General features: G+C 40.3%; 1 protein-coding gene across 4 annotated transcripts in view; it reads right to left on the bottom strand.

Moving 5' to 3' along the window:
* map7d1a (MAP7 domain containing 1a) overlaps positions 1 to 19,949 on the bottom strand; it is a 31,519-nt gene extending 11,570 nt beyond the window's left edge. The window contains exons 1-7 of one of the 4 annotated variants that reach the window (XM_026371689.1): positions 19,591 to 19,949; positions 8,651 to 8,851; positions 6,355 to 6,423; positions 5,570 to 5,590; positions 2,755 to 2,918; positions 2,413 to 2,524; positions 370 to 474 (exon numbers count right to left, since the gene is read on the bottom strand). In XM_026371689.1, the coding sequence (XP_026227474.1) occupies positions 370 to 474; positions 2,413 to 2,524; positions 2,755 to 2,918; positions 5,570 to 5,590; positions 6,355 to 6,423; positions 8,651 to 8,851; positions 19,591 to 19,660 (742 nt within the window). In that variant the 5' untranslated portion in view covers positions 19,661 to 19,949. The remainder of the gene's footprint in view (positions 1 to 369; positions 475 to 2,412; positions 2,525 to 2,754; positions 2,919 to 5,569; positions 5,591 to 6,354; positions 6,424 to 8,650; positions 8,852 to 19,590) is intronic. The other 3 variants (XM_026371692.1, XM_026371691.1, XM_026371693.1) reach the window with 3 other exon arrangements.
* Between the last annotated feature and the right edge of the window lie 2,050 nt (positions 19,950 to 21,999).

The following is a 21,999-nucleotide window of genomic DNA, read 5'->3' as shown; positions in this document are numbered from 1 at the left end:
GTGATCCATTTGAATGTGCAAACACACCGGGAATGAAATGGCCATTACCACACAACGAACCAACCAAAGGACAGTAAAAAAACAAACAGGACAGAATATGAACACTGTACATAACCCATAGCAAAATATGAGCATGCAGAGCATGTCAAACAAAGCCCAGAGTCACATTTTGTGTAAACAAAAAAGGAATCATAGTGGTTTTGGAGCTGTCAACCATCAAGCACAGAAGAGGGACTATAATCAGGAAAGGGAAAAGATAACTGGGAAAAAAAAAAACAGGACAATGAGAGACTGATTTGGACATATGGGCGACGGCACAGTGATGGACACATTTAAAGAGTTGCGGGGGCATTCCAGATGCTGCCTTACTTCTGCTGGGGGAGTTCCAGAGCGTGGCGGAGGACTTGGAGAGTCGCTTGTTTATAACAGAGTCCACATGTTTGGGCAGGTTGACCGTTGACACTGAGCATCTGCCTAAAAAGCCAAAAGAGCGCCACACAGATGTTCATTCAGGTCACATGTGTCAGAGGAAGAGGAGGAACTCCTGCGGCATCACGCTGCTTGAAACTATTCCTCTACAAACATTTACCCACACCTTAAAGACAGTCCCAGTTACATTTGTAACTGGGACACATCTCGTTAAAGCAAATTCCTGTGTGCTAACCATGAGTATAATAACATACAGAAGTACGCAGGCATCAATGGCACACAGCATGTGTCTATGAATGGATCAAAAGCTGCTTAAAGGGTCAGTTCACCAACATTAACCATTTATGTTCTTTCTGTCCTCTTATCAAACTGTTGCAAAAACGTTTTAGTTTGATTCATTCATAATAAAAATTATATTGTCCTTTAAGGTTCTTCTTTGTCAACAACACCAAGTCCAAAAAAACTGTAAAATAAACTGAGGGAGAAACTTTATAACCACCTTTTCAAGCCTCCAACACAAGCTCAGTGAACTAAGGAAGCTGGCTTACAATAACCCTAACAACCAAACAAGTGACTGCTAGGAAACATATGCTTATTTCCAGGTTGACGGCATGACCTGGCTCTGAGCAAAGAGCAAAATCGAAAATCTGTGAAACCATTCATGTGCAACACTTGCATCAATTCCCAGGTCTATATCCCGTTAATACACTGCAATCAAATGAACACTCTTTCCTAAAATGTCATCAGACATGATTCACAGAACATTATAGTAATTGAGGCATTAAAACAGGCCAAGCGTGAATGTTTTTTAAATGCACAAGGCCGGTGGATGACACAGTGTGCTCCTTTAACTGAGGACAAGATGGGAGCATTTCCTAAATAATATCCCAAAGTCTTAGTCTTTCCACTGCAGTCTGTTTACACTTGTTTACTGTCGTCATCTGAGGGAGCAAGGAAGGGAGAGATGATTTTGAGAGTCAATAATTCCCTGGCATATGGCAGAGGTAATTAAATGACATTAGATGAACCTTAGGACTTGAAATCAGGCGGATGGCACAGACGGACAGAAGCTCTATCACGCTGCACTATTATATTTCTACACAGACTGATCAAATCAGCTGTTCAGTTCAAATGAAGGATCTTTGACAACATATTCAATGTTGCTGCCAAGTCAATAGAACCCTGTTTACTGTAAGTGCTGCAATAAAGCAACAGAATACATTTTCACTTTGCACAATCAATACAGCCAAGTCGTGATCAGGGGCTAATGACCCAGAAGTAATGTTTCAAATGCAAACCATCTGCAAGGACAGAGCTGCAGTAGCAAACAGAGCACAGAAAATGGTGTGTTAACATAGAGAAGTGTGGCCTGTGGAGGAAAGACTCACCAGAAAAAAATATTACTAAACCAAACCTCCTGTCCAAATTTGTTTGGCCAGCAGTCCTGACTGTGCACTTGCCAATATCATATGCCAACCCCAGCAGTGAGCACACAACACTACACGCCTAACCTAACTCATCTATTTTTGGATTAGGAAGCACCTGATAATGCACTCATTTCAGGTTTCATTGCTTGAAATCTACACCTAAATGATTCACTTAAATCACTTTATCTTTTCCAGTTCTATATCAATGTCAATCAGAGTTTGAGGTTTTGATTGGACACAACAAACAAGCATGATCATTAGCTGTGGGAAACACATGACTGACACTAGACAACTGCAGCAGGTCAGTCTGCTTTTAGATTTCTATTACAATAAGGCTGGAGCTTCAGAAAGAATAAAACCGCATTTCCTCTATCGGGATTCTTGGGCTAGTGGCACTGAAACTCAAGACTCGGTAATAGGAAATAAAAAGAAAAGAATTCTACAGGCATTAACCAGTTAAAGTGACCATAAACATGATTAGTGCAAGTCGATTTGAATCAATTAAGGTGTATGTATGATTTTATGATGCATAACCAGGTAAGATCCACACACTCACTTTCTTTCTGGCTGGAGTTCTGGTTTAGCGCACCAGCCCAGGACCATCTTTGCTGGCGAATTTCTGCCCATGTCTTCTTAGTTGACCTGTGGATTGCTGCCTCGTAGCGTTCCTGGAAAGGATACAGAAGTAAGTACCAGTGATTACAGATGTATGATCCATCAAAAGCTGTGCAGCGTTGGGTGGCATGGTGCTTAGAGATTATTATAGATTCAAGCACCTGCTCGGCTTGAGGGTCGTTGAGAAAACCCTTATTCCCTTCATTTGCCTGAACCTGCAGCGAAGGGGGCATTAACAACCCTCCCTAGAATAATTGCACGACATGAGCTGGTCACAACATACTTTGTTTTTCTCCAGTTTCTGTTTCTGTCGCTCCTCTAGCGCGGTTCGCCGTTTTTCTGCCTTCATCCGCTGCTCCTCGAGCTTCCTGCGGCGCTCCTCCAGCTGCTGCTCCCTCAGCTGCCGTGCCTTCTCCTCTTTCTCCAGCCACTGGGTCTTTTTGGCAGCTTAGACAGGACAGAAGACATGGTTTTTACAAAAGAGCTCTGGTCAAAAGGATCCCATATATAAATACTATAGTACAAATCCTGTTTCAGTGATGCATTCTTTGAAGTCTGCATCAGTTTTGTCTCAAAAGACTCGTATAATAGCTGTTGAAAGCTGCGATTTAATACAAAAAACATCTTTTGATCATTTATGGTTTAAGAAGAATAGTGTTTGCAGCTTGAAGAAAGAAAATTTAAGCCTCACTAATGTTTACTTCACATCTAAAGCCCTCACTGAAAGAAGAAAATGTTGCCCTTCACCTCAAGCTCTTTTGTATTTGGAAAAATAAATTCAATTACTCAACTTCTCTGCAGAATACTGCATAATACCAAGTTAGACACATACAGTCCTTCTGAAGTGACGGTTTTATACCACACTAATCGGATCAAGCTTCAATAAATCACACACTTTGAAATTGAAATTGTCTCCTTGTGACTGAGCTATTCAAAGGGAGCATGAAAAAGCCTTCTGCAGCTGCCTCGATGTGTTTACACACAACTCCCCATATGTCTTTAAACTACAAAGTAAAACCTCCATGAAGAATCGGGATATGGAAGGAGGCGAGGCTCAGTTCTCCAAAGCACTTGATGCAACAAAAGCAACTGGTTGTGGCTTTCAGCTTATGGTGACAGGTCATTGCTGAGAGGCCGGAGGCGAGAGCGGTTAGAATTTATTGGGAAGCAAACAGTTTGACTTTTAGTTGAAATGGAAACAAAGTTTTACTGAGGTGCTGCTTGCCAGCCTTGCGGCAAAGAAAAAAAACTTCTGCAGTGCGCATCTCAGCTCATCGTAGCTCGATGGCCTCGATTTGAGAAATCTTTACCTTCCAGAGATACAAAGCTATTGGGGATGGTATGTGAAGTACATGGGAAGAGTTTCATAATTTAGGCATTCTCTGATGAGAGCAGGAGGAAAATGTCTCAGCTGTCCACAAATAGGGTGTTTTAGACTTGCCAAGATAGATTTGATAACAAATGTGCACACAATTGAATTAATCTAAGGAAATGAAGTTTAAGAGGATGGTTTGGTAGTGGTTTTCAAGATTAAAGGACTATATTCCTCCTGACAGTACTCAGCACTGACAGCTACAGTACTATAGTAAGATCATTAAGTAATTATAAACCCTGCTGCATGAAGTATTTATACCTTCCCGCCCAAGTCAAGCTTCTGTGCAGTTGCAGCTGCAGTTTCCTTATTCACATCTATAAAAGCTTTACTTAAAGTTGACGGGGAACAACTGGAACACGATCTAGAATAATTAGTTTCATGCGTAAATCATGATCATCTTACTGAACTAGAAATACGACTGGCAATGGTTGATAAGACAGGTCTTTTTTGGCTAAGATCTTTTTTTAAGCTGATATTGTAAACACAAGCTTTGGTAGGATCACATCTTTTATCCGAGTCCGACAGAGTATCAGATCAGACCTGTGCCATCTGGCATGCCTCACTGATCGCCCAATTAGATCTACACGATGACAGGCGTCACAGTCATCTTACTGCTGTTGAGCATACAGTTGGATTAGACAACACATGAACGTACGATGACAACTAGTTATGTGAGGATATTCTGTTATAATTATGCAAATGGGCATGATAAATGAAAGCAGCATTTGCCAAAACCTTTGAGCTTGATTGAAGTAAGGATAAAACAGGATCATTTATGGTAATACCTTTTCTTTCTAAGTCTAAGATAACAGAAATACCATCTATATGATCCTTTTCTAACATTTGAATGACTAAACCCTGAGACACAATCACAGCCAACAAAAACATACAAGATGTATGGGTGCGCACTGGGAAAAACATTATCATTCAGCTCTGTATCTAAACACTAAACACTAAATTACACATTTTCCTATTTCTGAACATTTTTAACTATGTCATTTCTTTTTGGCCACATAAAGTTGTTTAGATGTAAATTCACAGCCAAGATAAATTTGGCTGCACATGTCTCTTTCTCCAGTAGGATGGTAATCATGGCGGTTTTGCGGCATGTGGTTCACACACATTATCTTTAAATACAAAATCTGGTGGTCTACAGTTGGATGACGTGGATGGACAAAGTTCAAAGTCAGGGCATGCTACGCACTCTCCTATGTGAACTCTGAGTCCGCTGCCGAGTCCTTCTATAACATCAAAGTATTTACACATACATGATTGGTTACATGATCAGTCTAAGGCAACATCTTTTTAAGAAAGACACACTGATGATGTTTAGAGCAAGGAAAGCTTACAATTGATAGAAATGCATATGATAAACAAAAGATAAATCAACCATGATTTCAAAGAGATGAACACCATGAGAATTAAATGAATGAAACTAGGGCTGGGCAATATGAGGACAACACATGTGAGTAGATGTCATTATTTAGGGCATGGTTAGTCGAAGCCATATGTAAAGAACCTTATGAAAACATTCGACGTGCAACATTAGGTCCTAAGTTCACTATTAACATGTATGGCAGTACTTTTGCATGTTTAGTATATTGCCCAACTCTAAATAAAACCCCTGAATGGAAAAAGCTGACACCACCAGATAAAAGTGACTCAGAAATGGGTCAAATCACCACCACCACCACCACCACATACACATAGGTGAGTGGCTTACCTTGCAATTTGCTGAGATCTTCTGCAGGAGGAAAGGGTGAGAGAGAAGACAGAGGCAACTGTCAATCATGCAAAGCAGTGCACGACCAGCATGTAGCCGTGTGGTAATGTGACAGCCAAGTGTTAAACAAAGGAAAAGACATGGGCAAAGAGATGCAATATCAACGGACATGACAGTAGCATTCATTGTTAACTTGTGGCACCAGCATATCAAACTGCGCCGGCTTAAGCTGTCGCAAATCACAGAAGATGGTTTCAGTGCGCTGACAACTCAGTGAGTCATGAGATATTTAAAACACAGCCAAAAGCTACAGATTAGCAAACTGTTAACTCTAACACACACTGTGCTGAAAACGTGAGGAATATTAATGAAAACTGTTTAAACCTACACTTGAGTGCAGAGGTGAGCTAAAGCAATGTTAAAGCAAATTAAAAAATAAACAATAAGCATATGTTTTGATGACTCAAGATGTAAAATATCCTGCGTTAAACCAAGAGACTTTCTGAATCATGAATCACACTATGAGTAGTACGAGTACTTCAGCATGCAGTAAATGTCTGTTCCTTATCTGGCAAAATGGTAGGTTGGCTCAGTTTGATGCAGAAGCCCAAACTACTCATTTATACTAAGTCTCTGTGCTAAACGTGCATGCCATCTGCAGCCTACAGCCAACTCACTAGCAACACAACCACAAATGCAAAACAATAACCTCTTTCACCCCAACACTAGAGGGAGCTGTCTTCCTGTGTAAAGGGCTTCTCCTCCCACCCCACCTTTCCACTCACCCAGATATTTGGCCTTTTCGTCTCTTCTCTCCTTGGCGAGCTTCTGCCTCTCCTCTGACTTCATGATGTCTGCCACAAGAGAGAAACTCAAATCAGTTCTAATCCTTTAGTCACAAAGCAACACATGTGAAGTGTAATTCAATAGTAATTCAATGTCTGATCATTTTTATTTACCTCATAGGGTGAGGGTCAGGACATACTACCACATAAACAATTAGAGATAGACATTTCTTACCAAGGTTTCAGTTAAAGTTGCATAGTAAAGCTCAGTTAAGCTTGAATCATTACTTGATGAAAATATGTATTGCAGTATTAAGTCAATTTTATCTATACTATGGAGAGGAAAGTATAATGTATTTCTTGTTATCATTTAATAAGTATGATAATATTATTATAATTATTCTGACAACAAAGCACTGTTGTTCCTGATAATACCTTAAAACCCTTAAAGATGCTCTAGTTAATCTTGTAAATGTGTTATGATAATATTATGTATAATATTTTTTTTACTTTTTTCTGAACTGTACCTTCAGCTGTCGTCTGTTAAACATAAATACGTGAACAAATGTTGCTATTGTTCTCAGCTGATTTTAAATGTCACCGCAAGGAAATGCATGCCAAGACAATGACAACACTTCACAAAAATAAAAGCAGTAGCACGTTGAAAGGCTCACTGAATCACCTATGTCATCTGGATGTGGGTATATGTTTGACTGTCATATGCTATGACTACGGGGGGGCACATACAGATATCTCTTCTCTCTTTGACATCTCTGTTGTCTGCATTCCTTTCAAATACCTCAGAGGAACCACTCAGAAAAAAGTGGAAGAGCAGTGCAAGCAAACACTGAACTGAACCATTTCAACAATTCAAACCGCATCCTTCCATGATAATTAGTGCTTCTTCCTGTCATTCTTACTTGCATTTTTATGCTCTCTAAAGAATATCCAAAAGAATAATGTTTCGTAACTGGAGCTGAAATCATTCCCAAATAAATTCTTATCTGTGTATATAATAGGATTTATATGTATTTAAGTAACTAGTACCTCCACAAATGATCGACTGCAATTTTGATCTTTGAGTATTTATGCTACATCATTCCCCTCAGCCTTCACAAACCAGATGTTCAGAATCTAACACTATGAAGCTCGTAGGTGGCGTACATAATAAATATTTACATAATGATCTCCTTTGCAGTGTTCCTCTAAGAACAATCTCTGCCCTATTTTGATATTTGTAGGATTATAGATTGTCCTTGTGCTCAGTCTTGGTTATGTGATGTGCTGCTGTTTGCAGCTCAACATGTGAATCATAACACACACACACACACACGCGCTAGAAAAGAAGGTTCTCATAATAGAATCAAAGCTTTCACAGGAAAATATTTCAGATGGAGCAAAATACAGCTGAGCAGACCATGACCATGAACAGCGACTCCCCACTGAACTACACCATTTCATTTTACTAATTAAGGGGCCACAGTATGCTTTTCATCTTCACCCCTCTGGGTAGAGCAAAGCCTGAGACGTAATGAGCTTTACAGAACAGGCGGAAAAGGAACATGAAGGACAAAAGGGAAGTGTGGGTCATTTTTGGAATCAAGAGATTTAGGACTCAGCTTCATATTTCTCTAAAATAAACCAGACTTAGGCAAATTCACAAATAATACCCATTTGGGACTTTGGGGAGGGTTAATCACCATCACCTCATGCTCAAGGGAATAAAGACCATGGCCACATTGAATGGATTAATGGATAAAGAATAAAGAAAAACAAAGCGGCTTACACTTCAAAAACTCAAACATGTTCCTGAGAGTTTGCATGTGCCGTTAGCCAACAGTTCAAGTGGTGGCATTGTTGAAACAGCTATAGTGCATATCACTCTCTGATGAGATTCTTATCATGTCCCTTCTGCCCACCCTTCAGGGACCAGCACATTTCGGTGACCAGCATTAGCCAACCACTCACAAACAAAGCTCATTAGCCCAACTTTAACCAAGATTTTCTTTACTAATTTAATTCTGCTATAATCTTCAAAGCTGTGATGTTTACCCAAAGGAGCTTCTATTCAGGGCTTCTTCCTACTATTAAACTGCAGCAGCTCTGTTGGATTTAGCTTCTTGCCTAAAAGCATGTGGTAACTTCAATACTTCAATACTGAACCATTACTTTGTCTTTAGAAAGGTGACATAACTCCAGCAGATTAAACACGCATTTGCACAATCCTTTGTTTCAGGTCAAGATAAATTCAGTTTCCCTAAGAAGAGAGACTTAAAAGGTAAAACTTTTCCTTTACCTCGTTTTGACTTGGGGGCCGGCGATGCCGGTGAGCCAGGTGATCGAGGGATGATGTCAGATTTTGTGGGGGTGATCAGTCTCCGGTCTGCATTCTTCTTAGCTGGAGATTGCATTCTCTGGGTGTTGTCTGTCTTCGGGGGGCTGCTCTCTCCCTCTGGGTCAGGCCTTGTGGGGTTCATTTTCAGATCTGAGTGGGGAGCTGGTCGGAGAGAAAGACAGAATGAAAACAAGTTTCAAGGTAGAAGATAAGAGCAGCACACAGATGGAACTCAACCAGCTAGTCTTCATTCCATTCATTAGTGTGGATGCCACAAACGTCCTCAAGAGCCGCATGTATCAAGTGCGAGAGGTGGAGTCTATGGCTCCAAATAGAACTGTTTTCTGTTAGAAAGCATGAAATGATTTTCAATACTGTAACATAATGAAACAGAACTCCACCAAAAAGCTATCCAAGCTCCTTTGTGCCTGTACAATTTTTCTTTTAGTTGCTGAGCAATATTATCTGAGATTACACAATTTACTCAAAAGCACAAGATAATAGGTCTACTTTTCTAACTCTACGCATAATACAATTTCTGCTCTGCGTGGCCGATTTATCGAATGACTGGCCCAAGCAATGGCCTGACTCCCTCGCCGAACAGAACACCATAATTGCTTTTTGGCATCCTAGTGATTCTATTGAGATGAAATGAATCGGAGTGATCGCTAGTCCAAGTTTCTTTTGATGAAAATTACTCAGTAGTAGGGATTTGAAACATTTTTTGACTAAAAAGAAAATAGCTGGGCTGGTTTGTTAGCACAGCAGCTTCACTCACAGCGACATGACTCACATTTGGCAGGCTGCTGAACTTGAATCTCCTACTCAAACATTAGTTTGCCCAGGCTTTGACAGCCAAACAAAGACCATCATGGGAGAGACAATTGGCTTTGTCCACTCAGCACTGTAGCCCAGAGTTCCCTGTGGAACATCGTTGGAGCAAAGTTTCTTCTCCATAGTCTCTGAAGGTAAACACTGGGGCAACATGCTGTAAATTATTCAGACTTTGGCTAAAAACAAGACAGACAGCAGGGGGCTGTCACTCTGAGACAGTGAGGGCAGTGAAGATTTACTAGACAAACGCTGGGCTATTCAAGAGTTTGCAAAGAAAGGGGACCAAAGCTAAGCTAAACCAATGCTGTGCAACTTCAAAGAGAATTGATTACTATGTATAGAATATGTAACTGTATAGTATGTTCTTAAATCACGAACATCTCAATGAAACTGATCATATAATAAATACAAGAGGCACAAAGGTGGAGAAAGGTCAGCTTCCCTACTACAACTACTCCTACAGACTCTTTGTAGCTTTCAGGAAGATAACAGGCCTTATGGGAAAAAAAATGTCTGAGCCCATTTAGGCACATGGCAAGAGTATGTCATCAGTCTGGGAAATGCAGGCAGTCGCTGATTACTCTGGACAAAGCCTGACGGGCAGAGAGATAATAACAGTATGCGCCTAAAGAGTTCAGCTGGGAGACAAGACATTGTGTTTCCCCTTGTCAAAGCATGCCACTATTAAATAAGCATTCCTCGGGCAGCGATATGCTCTGACAGAGAGGGGCCGTTGTTGTGGTCTCTGCATGGCAACGGGACAGCAGCCAAAACACTGCAATGACAGTGAGAGGAAAGGAAGGAGGGGGAATGGTAGTGAGATAATCTGAAAGCAGAGGAGGAACACCTTCTCTTCATTTTAACACAGAATGCAACTCTGTGAAAAAACACTTACAGTAGAGGCCAGTGGTGTATTAAACAAAGGTTAAAAAAAGTATCTAAAACACCATAGCACCTTCATGTAATTTAATACTATAAATATCCAGTAAAGCCTGAAAACCGGCTCTGACAACGAATACCGATGAAACACGAAGCTTTTCAGGAGGAAAATGGGATGAAGCTCAGGGAGAAATGCTGCTGCGTAGCAAGGGACTGAAACAAGGGCTGATTGATGCAGCACTCAATTGTCTGGGCCACCAGAATACTGGAGGAACACGGTGTACGATAGATGACTTGGAGTTACTGGGGGGAATCATAGAAGGAAAAAGATTTTATATATGGAAAACAGCAATGATTTTCACTGCTGAGTCATCAGTTGAGGTAAATCACTCCAATTCAGGGAACATTTGTGTGTCCTGGACTGACATACAGTAGTGATATGTACAAATATATTTGGACAATTGTCTACATGGTGACTCCTGAACAAACAAGATTGGCACACACTCCTGCAGCGTTTCGAAGAGAATGGTTAAGTAATATTTGCACAGACTGAATGCAGTGACAACATCTGTTCAGCAATCCATGAAATCTGTGTTCCGGCTGTTGTCACAGACAAAAAGGATGATTTTGAGCCAAGCTAATGAAATTATCCTGTTTTTTACATAAACTGAAGCACATGTGTGGCTCTTACAGCAATAGGGGATGGATGTATCACCTACACAACTACCATTTTCACCTTATTTAGTCCAGCTTCCTAGAGAAACAGCTCCCAAGGGACAACTACAACCAAAAGCCATTAGACCACCTGCTTGTGACATCACTTGCATTATTCATTTTCATAAATCAATGCACATGAACTTCCTCTGAGATGCTGGAGTCTCCATCAAGCCTAAACAAGGAAAATCACTTTAATGTACCCTATTATTTCAGCCCAACATAGGTAGGCTTGAAGGTTCTAAAAAGAAAGACCAGAAAGTGTCTTACTACAAGCAAATGGATCAAACATTATTATTTATTAAAACAAAAATCTGCTTTTGTGTTTTGTTTATGTTCTTTCCCCCGGTTTGACTTTGGATTCAATCAATTTACACAGATCAAAACAGCAATCAGAATATGATGATCATTATTATGCTTACGGTGCCAGGGATGAAATAAAATGACCTCAAATCTAAGTAATAAACTTATTTATGCATTTATTTATGCAATTGTAGTATATTAAGTCCCAAATATAAAATACTAGATAAGTACAGTACTTGTATTTGGAAACAAAGCTGTATATGAATACTATTAGTATTTTTTGCATCATCTACAACATATCTGATGGTAGAGAGTAAATTATTCTTTTGAGCATCTTAACACAGTTCTGTCTTGTAAATGTTTTTTTTGTTTTATATTCCAGTTGGGTATCAAATGGGTATGTGACAAAGAGACCCTGTAAAGTGGGTCACATCTGCAATATGCTGTGTGTGATCACAGGTTGCTCACAACCGTCATCATGCAGTATGACTAATTGGTCCTGTTTTGTCCCCCTATGGAGGCTCTCTAGCTGCAAAGTCTTTGAATGCAAAGATAATACAATAAATAAGATATCTGTAAGAGAGACTAAATGCTGAAGGGAGCCCCTGCAGAAGTGGATATACATGCATGCATGAGCACAGTGTGGGAGCAGAACGGCAGGTTGAGAATCAGCAGGTAATTAGCAAAGACTCCATTCTGTTTCCCAGCTAAAGACGTGTGAGGTCGGACAAAATGTATGTGCAACTTTGAACTATGGTTTGGACAAACGTAGCACACTGTCTGAAAAGCATATTGTTGTATATTCACTTCTAGTATAATTATAAATGAATTCTTCAGTTTGGCTGGAGATATGGTGAGTAAATACCCAAGTTAAAACTGGAACAACCAGTAATACCACCACACAAAATGTGATTTAACAAAATCCAATTTCACAGCATATTATGTTTTGAGAGCAAGTTATAAATACTCACACTGCAAAGCCTGTTTCTTCATGTCGTGCTGCCCCAGTGCCACCTAAATAGACTTTGTCACTTCCAGAACTGCAGGGTACAAAAGCCCTTCCAGTTTAATTATTTTAATAACATCAAAGTATGAATGTTTATGTCCAAATAATAAGCATTTCAGAATAAAATATATAATATGTATATACCTATATACAGTACACACATAAGGAAGCAGAAGTAAGAGAAGATATGCCCTTGTGCCCACATTATAATTAATCCAGGCTATAGGATTTGACTGGTACAGTCTTCAGAAAATAAAAACAACACGCTGATAATTTTCTATTTGTTCACCTGCCCAAATAGGACACATACATGTGTGGGTGTCGTCTGCACCATGGCTAAACACATGACTCACCCGATGACAGAATGAGTAAACTATGACAACACTTTCTTATGACAGTGTTTACTCATTAACAGCACAGGGAGCAATATTTATGGTTGGGAGCAGCTGTTAAAGGCAAAAAAACAAAAAAAAAACAAGCAGGCATTCACACTGTGAGGAAAACATACACAAGTACACAAGTAGTGGTAAGCCTCAAAATGATCTCGATGACATAATAGCAGCCAGTTATAATGAATACAATTTACAACTGTTGCTCATTTTTTATAGAACACCCAGAGTGCAGCCGATGTCTTGCCAAGATACTGTGCGGAGTGGATATATAGGGCAAGACATGGAATATTTATGAAGCCAAGAGCTGTGCTCTTAAACACAACCCTCTCTGTCTCCTGCGGCACAGAAAGAAAATGACTTACTACACGATCAAACCACCACCACAGCTAAAGTCTTATAACACAATAATTTAAAATAGATGCACAACATAAATACAAAAGAAACATGTTAGCAGGTGTAAATCAGGACATTCTTGTGAAAAAAATGGAGATGGAGGCAAACGAGGGTCGAGGAAACGGCACTGAGACTCAGTGGGAAATTAAAAGACTGGAAAGGGCAGCAAACAAAAAAAGAAAAGGGGGACTTAGGAAACACACAGAGAATGGATCTGCATCTCATTTGGGATGGGGCAGGGGACTAATGAACTACCTCATCGTTTACCCCCACCACCCCCCGAACCCGTCACCCCTTCAACCTGTTGTGTCCCTTCAACACCAGATAGGATGATGTAAGAGGGCAAGGGGGCCCCAGACACAGGAAGCGCAGTGTAAACAACAAGCACTGACTTCACGCCAGAGCAGGCCCTGCATGTGTGTGTTTAGAGACCAGAGTTTTCATTGGATGTGCTCACAAATGAAGACTGAGTTACACACTAGAAAGACCTGAAGCAGATTGATTCACTGAACCACTCATCAGGTTAGAGCTGATGTTGGTCTTTTAAAGACAAAAAGTGGTTTTGCATACCAACCAGCAGTGTTAAGACACTTCAAAAGACGGCAATACTTCATGGTAAGTGTACCCGCCAGTGAATACTAACGTCTCTGTTGATTCACTGGAACAGCTTTCATCCCATCACCTGGCCCAGGATGAGGACAATGCCTGGCATTTAGTTGCTGCTTTCTCCTGTTCTCTCCTGCACCTGCATGTGTGGCAAAGCCACTGATCTGAAAGGCTCTGCTTATGCTCTGCTGTACTAGCAGTAGCTCCCTGCTGCCATCACCAACATGCTCCAGCATAAATGGATAAATAACTCACACAGCTGGACTAGTGATGGCAAAGAATGTCAAGAAACTCAAACTCAAGTCTGTCTCAATGACATCCGAGGACATGATTGGGTTTGTTGGCTGCACAGGCTGCCATTCAGAGTACGAAGCAGTATACCGGCATGCCAGCCAGTTGCTCTAGGCAACCTGCTTCACGTCCCTTTTGGGGGTTGGGAAGTGATCTCATCCTCAGACCACTGAGGGGCTTTCCTGGTCAGAACTACACATCTGAACACTATACTGGATTTGTCATAAATCAGGATCTCTGATCAATCCATTTTTAAATATTTTGAAAGAGCTGTGTCTGTGTGTGTTCTTGAACGAGGTAACTCAGAGTCATCGTTTGTCATCTTTTGTCAACATTACCTAACGCAAAAATTCTGCTACAAGCAGTAATCTTGTGCCTGTTCAACATACAATTACTCTCAACAGTTATCATTACCCGGATTTTTGTCTCCACACACAAATCCCAGAACTTCTCCACTGGCAACAGGGTTCGATCATAGGTTTCATAAACACAGGTCACAAAAAAGGGGGCAAACATTCACTCTCTTCTGCTCCCTCAGTGATGAGGTTCCTATCAAGACTGACAACAAAGTCACCGGATTTCGACTTGTCCCTTCAGGGAACGCCACAGCGAAGCAGGTTCTGTACATTAATTTTGCATGTGTTTTTATGCTAGATGCCCTTCCTGCCACAACCCTCCCATTTTTATCTGTGCACAAGACCGGAAGCAGGGGTGATGCTCTACCACGAAGTCACCAGGCCCCCACCCTTCAAGAGTGATAATGTCTTTCAAATATAAGGTTTCTTAGAAAAAAAAGGCACACGCTACACCTGTAAATGTTTTTTTTAGGTAGGTCAAGATGTGTTTACAGTAGAAGAAACATGTTCTTTACTCAACAGGGACTGGTCTAATATTAGCAGATAGGTCTGGTGACTGACCAGAGAGCAGCCACGTCTGGGATATTTTCAGACGTGATGGTGGTAGGAACAAGTAACACCATCCAAATCAAGACTTCCCTCCCCTTGTCCTTCCTCTAGTGCCCCAGCGAGAAGAGCAGTGCTGCAGACTGATAATAAATTTAGGCTACAGCACTGCAGCATCAGCCTTCTTAATGTGTGTCACAGCCAGGACTGAAAAACAGAAAGCAACATGCAGAGTATCTGAGTATGACATAATAGAGTTTGCCTTTCATCAAATAATTTTCTTTTATGCTGTTACACACATCTTTACATGTTGCTACTAATTCCAACACAATGGGAGTTCTTTTATCACTTTTAGCTCAAAGTAATCACAGGTGGCCCTTGACAAGTCATAGCACTGCTTTAATGATCAACTGTATTATGTATCAAAGGGTCTTATTATAAGGAGAAGACCAAAGGAGCTGAAGAGGTGACGACAGGTTAAACATCGCAAACTCATTCTTCAAACATGTTCTTCAAAAGCCAGACACGTTTGTGAAGGACAGTGTGAAGTACATTTGGCCCATTTCCATTTACAAAAACTGTAGACCCACATTTTGATAAGGGTGAATAGTATCACACTTAATCTCATCACATCATCACAAGGGCGTATAAAAGCTTGTATCATTTAATTAATAGCGAATGGACTTTTTACAAAGCAAAAATGCACAAATGTTTCTTGTGGTACCTGAGCTGCCATCGGGTTAAATAAAACACAGGTAGGCAAATTCAACTCCTCCTATCTTAATGCATGTTTTCACAATAAAACTGTAGGTGTCGATGTTCTCCAAAATTCAAGAACTTTATTCAAACTCAAACTCCTCAATTCCCTCATGAGAGGTGTGAATTAAACCATCTGGGTGCTGAGGAGTGGACCAGTACTGATGTGATGCCTCCTCTTTTTGGAGAGTTGATGACATTTTGTCAGTTTTCACCACATGAATGTGTGCCTCTGTCTTTACCTTGTAACTTTAGTCCCCTGTCTTATTCCTTGGAACTGAACAGACATTAACAGGAAGGTAAAACTTTGCCAGAACATCCTGATTCTTGCACATGAACACAAACTCAGACATAGAAAAGCTGACAAATACATGGATAGCACATTAAAAAAAAAACCCTGATAATAAGAGAATCACCCTTTTTTCACTGTTAGCATCAGGGCATATGAGAATATGTGCATAACATTAGTGCTTAGCTTGGGTATTTGGACAGTGCATTTTTAGCGATTTACATCAAATTATTGGATTTGAAATGAAACCATGACTGTGCAGTGCACACTCAGATTTTAACTTGAGGCTGTTTATATCCACACTGTGTGAACAGTAAAGGAATTATAGACTGATCACTATCATACAGTGCTGAAGGTGGTGGTTGAAACAACTGTGTCATAGTTCAAACCAATCTGATGTTCAAATTCAACTCTTTGACCTCACTTCCACTCTATTTTCCATTTGAATCCAGTCTCATTGAGTACAGAGAAGCCAAACATCTGAAAATGCATCACTGTCTAAAAACTGCACTGTAGTTTCAAAAGCAGACCTCAATGCTACAGTGCTGGCATGACTTCAGTCAGCTCTTTGTGACTCAGATGTTTCTGTTCATTTCTCATCTGTCTAAACTTCACAGGAACAGGCTGTTAAATGTGCTGAATGGACTTTGAACATATCTGAACATGTGGGAGCTGGGACACCCCCAATCTCCTATACCAAGATAGCTTTAGAGGAATAATCAATTAGCCTATACACCAAGAGAAAGGCTCTGGTAGTAAAGTGTAATAATGTGAGAGTTTGCTACTTTAGTCCTTTTAGCCACACATGCAGTTTGTGAGTTCCTTCATTAAAGATGACAAGGCTCAAAATGCTTGCTAAATCTTATTGATAAAATAATTAAAGACTTAAAAACATGATTCATTCCAGAGGGAAATTATAATTTCTGATTACAGTCATGTGTGCATATGAATTAAAAGGATTAAGCAGGTTGGTGCTCTTTGTGTGCACCAGAGTTATACATGAGATTTAAAAAAAAGAATAAAAATTTGATTAAATAGCAGCAGAATATCTGTAAGGTTGTGCCATTCTTGTCTCTCTCCGAAATAAAGTTTTGTTTTGTTTTTTATTTCACTGCATAAATGAGTAAAACCTTCAAATTTCCAAGCCAGAGAGTTATATTGGTATAACCGAGGAAGCTGCGTAACCTATAAAGTAATATCCACAGTGTTCCAGTAAATATAACGATGGAGCTAAATTACTCTGCTCATAATCAAAAATATTAAATATAATATTTTCTCTGTGACAGAGGATGTGGATGTTTTTTCATATATAACTTACCTGTCTGCTTAATGTCAAAACTTTGTATTATGATACCACTGTCATGATACATCACCACTGCATTGCTTACAATTGACCCTGAGGAAAACTCATGTCTACCCTCTGTTTTTATCAGGTTCTATTATTAGGCAGTGAATCTAGAAGGGCCCATTGGATCTTGCTGACTGCTCATTTACAAAGACACTAAAGCAGGTCTCTCCACAGATGGGACACAGTCGCACGTATTCCCCCGATTATATAACAATTCCTGCGGCTGAAGATGCATAGGCGACTGATTCTGTTCACGACAAGCTTGTCAGCCAAAAACTGGTGAATTCTCCTAAATTACACAACAGACAACAACTAGACCTGATCAGTCCCCTAGTGTACCAAAGCTCTATGGTGAAGCTGCTAAAAACTAAGTTTGCATAATGGCCCCTAATCTATTTAAAGCATAGCCTCTGTATCTCATTCGCTGACTACCTTCAGTGAGTATATTAGAGACAAGAGCAGCCACAATACTTGTGTATATGCAAAGTCTGATCTTTAAGGAAAATTAAGGAGTCTGTTCTTCTCAGCTAGCCAGAGCTAAGCTGTTCAGGTCCAGAGATTAAAAAAAGGGATGACCAAATACGACCAACTGTCAGAACAAAGAACACGGAGAGAAGAAAGCCTGCATAAGTAGGAGAGGGATAAGAAGATATCTCCAACCAAGACACATCAAGTGATCTTTCTCTAGTGTTTGTATTTCAACAAAAGAAGGGAACTTTTCTAGTTACCTTACTACTCCCAAAAGTACCAGGAATTAAACAACTTGCTCAGTGATGTTTTATGTCTGCAGCACAATCTAGTGAGTTGATTAGGCAGAAACACATCTTATCAGAGATGTTTGGTAATGTACATCCATGATTTCCAGATGTACGTGTATGTCATATAACTGCGACATGAAAAACACATGATCATCAGAGTGACAACAGTCAAATGTGACACCGAGTTATTGCATTAGAATTGTTAATATCCCAGTGACCATCACATTTTCAGCATATTCACAGACTCTCCCAGCTTTATGGTTATATATATATGGTACGTTATTCAGAAAATGGCTGTTTAAAGACACACCAATCTAGTGAACAGTCAAGATTCCCACGATCGGGGTGGAGTAAGGACCTCCTTCTGCATGTCTCGGAGCCAAAACAAGCTGAACTGCCTCCATGAAGCCCTCTGTCAGCAGGAAGGAAGTTTTCTGTTGTCAGAAGCATGGGGTCACATTGTGAGTCCCCTTCTATTTCCAGAAGCAAGCAACATGTCTATATACAATGCTCTAGGGTGGAGAGTCAAACATTAGACCAAACCTGTGTGTCTTGCAAGATCGACTTCAGGTTGGCAGGTTTCCAACGTGGGTTTTTCAACATGTCTCAAGCTGACACACTGGTTATGGCTGAGTGAGCGCGACATGAGCCTTGAACTGTATAATCAAGGGATCACGATGTTCATAATTGCAGATATAAATCTGTAAGCCCAATCGGTCTGGCCTGTGAGGGAGATCCCTTTCTTTCCACTTTAAACCCGAGTTGATTTCTTGATTTCTCTGCACCAGCAGAAAACCAGCATGACTGCACCTGTGCATAAACAACTGTTTACCCTGTGTGGAAAACCTCCTCTCATAGAGGAGCAGCCAACAGTGGACAGGAAGGGATGCCAGGCTGCTTCTGCCTGCATCATGTTGGTAGTGAGCTAAACATATCATAAGGGGGGGGGGGATGGGATATGGGACTAGTGAGATTACCTCATCTAGCGCAAATTGTGTTATTATCACCCTGGTGGCTGAGCTCTGAGCTACAGACAGGGCAACAAACATTTTAAAAGATGTTCAATCAAACACATCCGTGTTTGTGCTCAATCATGAAAGAGTCTGCAGCTGATCAATCACCTCTTCTTCATCACACAGATTGAAATCTGGATTTAAGGATGAGTGGTAAGGTTGTAAACAACAACAGCAAGGTTGCGTTACCTTTCTGATTTTTAATCTAATCTAATTCTCCAGACACGTTTATTCCCTGACATGCTCTCGTTTTTATTATTTCTATTGCAGCACTGTTTCTCACCCACTAAAAATGGGAGACACAGCTGTAAAGTTGATGCTGACCACATGTGTTAAATCGTTTTAAAACGTGATAAAGCACATATGTGACCAAGCAGGCGTGCAGTTTTTCAAACGGGGCAGTCAATAAACACTTACATGTTGCTCCTGGCAGAGTGTTTTCCTCCATTTCGGCGGCAGAACCGTCGCTTTCTCTTCTTTTGTTCATTCAAACATGCGACTTTGGCCACTTCCTCCCCGGCGCTCCTCTCATTCCTCAGCACCGATCCTGGGGAAACTTGACTGACTCACTCCGATGTTCGGACCGAACCGGGGCAGCAAAACCTCCGGAGCTCGTCCGAAAATGGATAAAACACAACCCGGCACGAAGCCGCCTGTTGGCGGAAGCGCTGGTCGCTCCGTTTGCTACAAACAGAAGTAAAATAAAAATGTATTTGGGAGAAAGAGAGCAGACGAGGAGGCGTGAGGGAAGTTTCCCACTGTCCGACGCACCACAGCTGGAGCTCCGCTCCTCTGACGGCCTGGGCTCCAGGTCGGACCGTACCATCATCAGCAGGGGGTGTGCCAGTTATGAGTACTATTCATTACTAAATAATAAGTTGTGTAAGCCTTTGAATAACAACTATATAAACTATTATGTAACAGCAAACATTATATTGTTTGGATTTGTGAAAGCAATCACACAAAACAATATAATACGTAGTGTATAAAAATTACTCATCACCTCCAACCTGATGGTTCCTTCCTCCACAGTGTTCACACATGCAGTCCACATTCAATAGAAAGCTGATCTCATGGCATGTGTGCAGGATGTTTTATCATCCTTTACTGCTTAAAGCACCTTTAAGGCCAGGTGAAAACTTAGTAGGTTTATTATTATTATTATTATTATTATTATTATTATTATTATTATTATTATTATTATTATTATTATTATTATTATTATTATTATTATTACAAAATGTTATATTCAGAGTGCAGTGCACTGTAGCTACCCAAATAAAGATAGTAGAAGTAATGTCCCAAAATGTTTTGACCCAATGTTTTCATGTTTAAGGTCTTTGGGATAAGGCATGGTTTTCTGTTCTGTGTCAAAAACCATTTAGAGTTTACAGTTTTAAATGTGCAGACGACCTTTCCTACATAAGATTCTCATGAGACATCTTAAATGAAAGTTATGAGCGTCCTTCTTTTAATTTAGTTTTAAAGTTCAAATAGGCATGTGTTAAAAATAGTTAAAACCAGGAAGAATCAGGAGACAAAGGGGAAAAGGTATTTTCATACTAAGGTGAACTCAACTATAATATGTACATTAAGGAGGACAGTTGTTTTGAATGGTGGGTGTTACCCATTTTAACAAGTTAGTCCTCCCCAGGTAGAGCCACTAAAGTCAAATATTCAAGCAAACCAGTTTGAAACAAATGATTTTAAATGGATCTTTGTTATGTAATCGTTTTAAGAACACCAAAGTGTCCCCTCGTCTACCACCTGTGGATCTCTCAGAGCATCTGCATAGGTGGGGGCTGGGGCAGAGGTCGGCACGCTTGGGAGGGGACGCCCCGTCAAAGGATCCCCAGTAGGACTCTTTTGTGCAGCTGTTGAGTCGTGTTCTCCCAAACCCACAAGAGCCACCTGTCACTGCAACTGGAAAGTGGGGGATGTCGAAGGAGGTGGGGGTTGGGTGTGCAGCAGCAGCAGAAGCGCGTTTGGTTGGTTTTGCAGCAATTGAAACCAAAAAATGTACTGTTTAATGTGTTTATATCCAAGTCTGCTAGTACTTGTGTTGTAATGTAAATTGTCCTTGATGAATTCTTGCAGCAACTGTTGATTCAACAATCTGTAATTGAATCACAGATAACTTCTGTGTCTCCATGTGTCTCAAATAAAGCTGTCAATCAGGAAATGCCTTAAAGTGCTAATGAACGATAATGGCTTCACACCTCAACCAAAACCCAAGAAAACTTCAAATGTTTTTGTAATTCATGAAAAGTTTCTTAAATCCATCCACCAGAGTCCTATGGTCAAGATAAGTTATTGCACCTTTTTTGAACGATTTCATGTTATAGTACAAAATAAGCTTATGCAACAATTGTGCTCTGTTTTTAAATGCAAATATGAAACAGTATTGAAATTGTTCAGAAGACAAACAATATTCTGCTCTACTCTAAATTCCATGGAAACGTAAACTGGCTGCTTAAGAAATCCACTTTTCAAGGGCTCTGCAAATGCACATTTTAGACCTTTTGTTCTGTCTCTTAACAAATGTGCTCATACCCTCTGATCCTTTCATCCTTTCATTCTCATTTCTGTACCAAGCTCTTAAACGCACACACTTGTGTAGTAACACCTGTGCACCCATAGTGCAAGAGAGAGATATTTTTTTTATGCAGTTTATTTTAGGACTATAATTTACAAATGGAATAGATTTAACGATATTAAGAGAGGATATGACAAAAGCCAAAGCCACAGTTCTTTCCTAGAAGTGCTGAAGTCAGCAAAAATTAAAGAGCTACAGATAAAAGCATACCTCAAATTCGGGAGCCATGT

The sequence above is a fragment of the Anabas testudineus genome, chromosome 16 (genome assembly GCF_900324465.2).
Source record: "Anabas testudineus chromosome 16, fAnaTes1.2, whole genome shotgun sequence".
NCBI lineage: Eukaryota > Metazoa > Chordata > Actinopteri > Anabantiformes > Anabantidae > Anabas > Anabas testudineus.
Note: the sequence above shows the minus strand (reverse complement) of the source record. Positions and strands in the feature narration are given on the sequence as shown.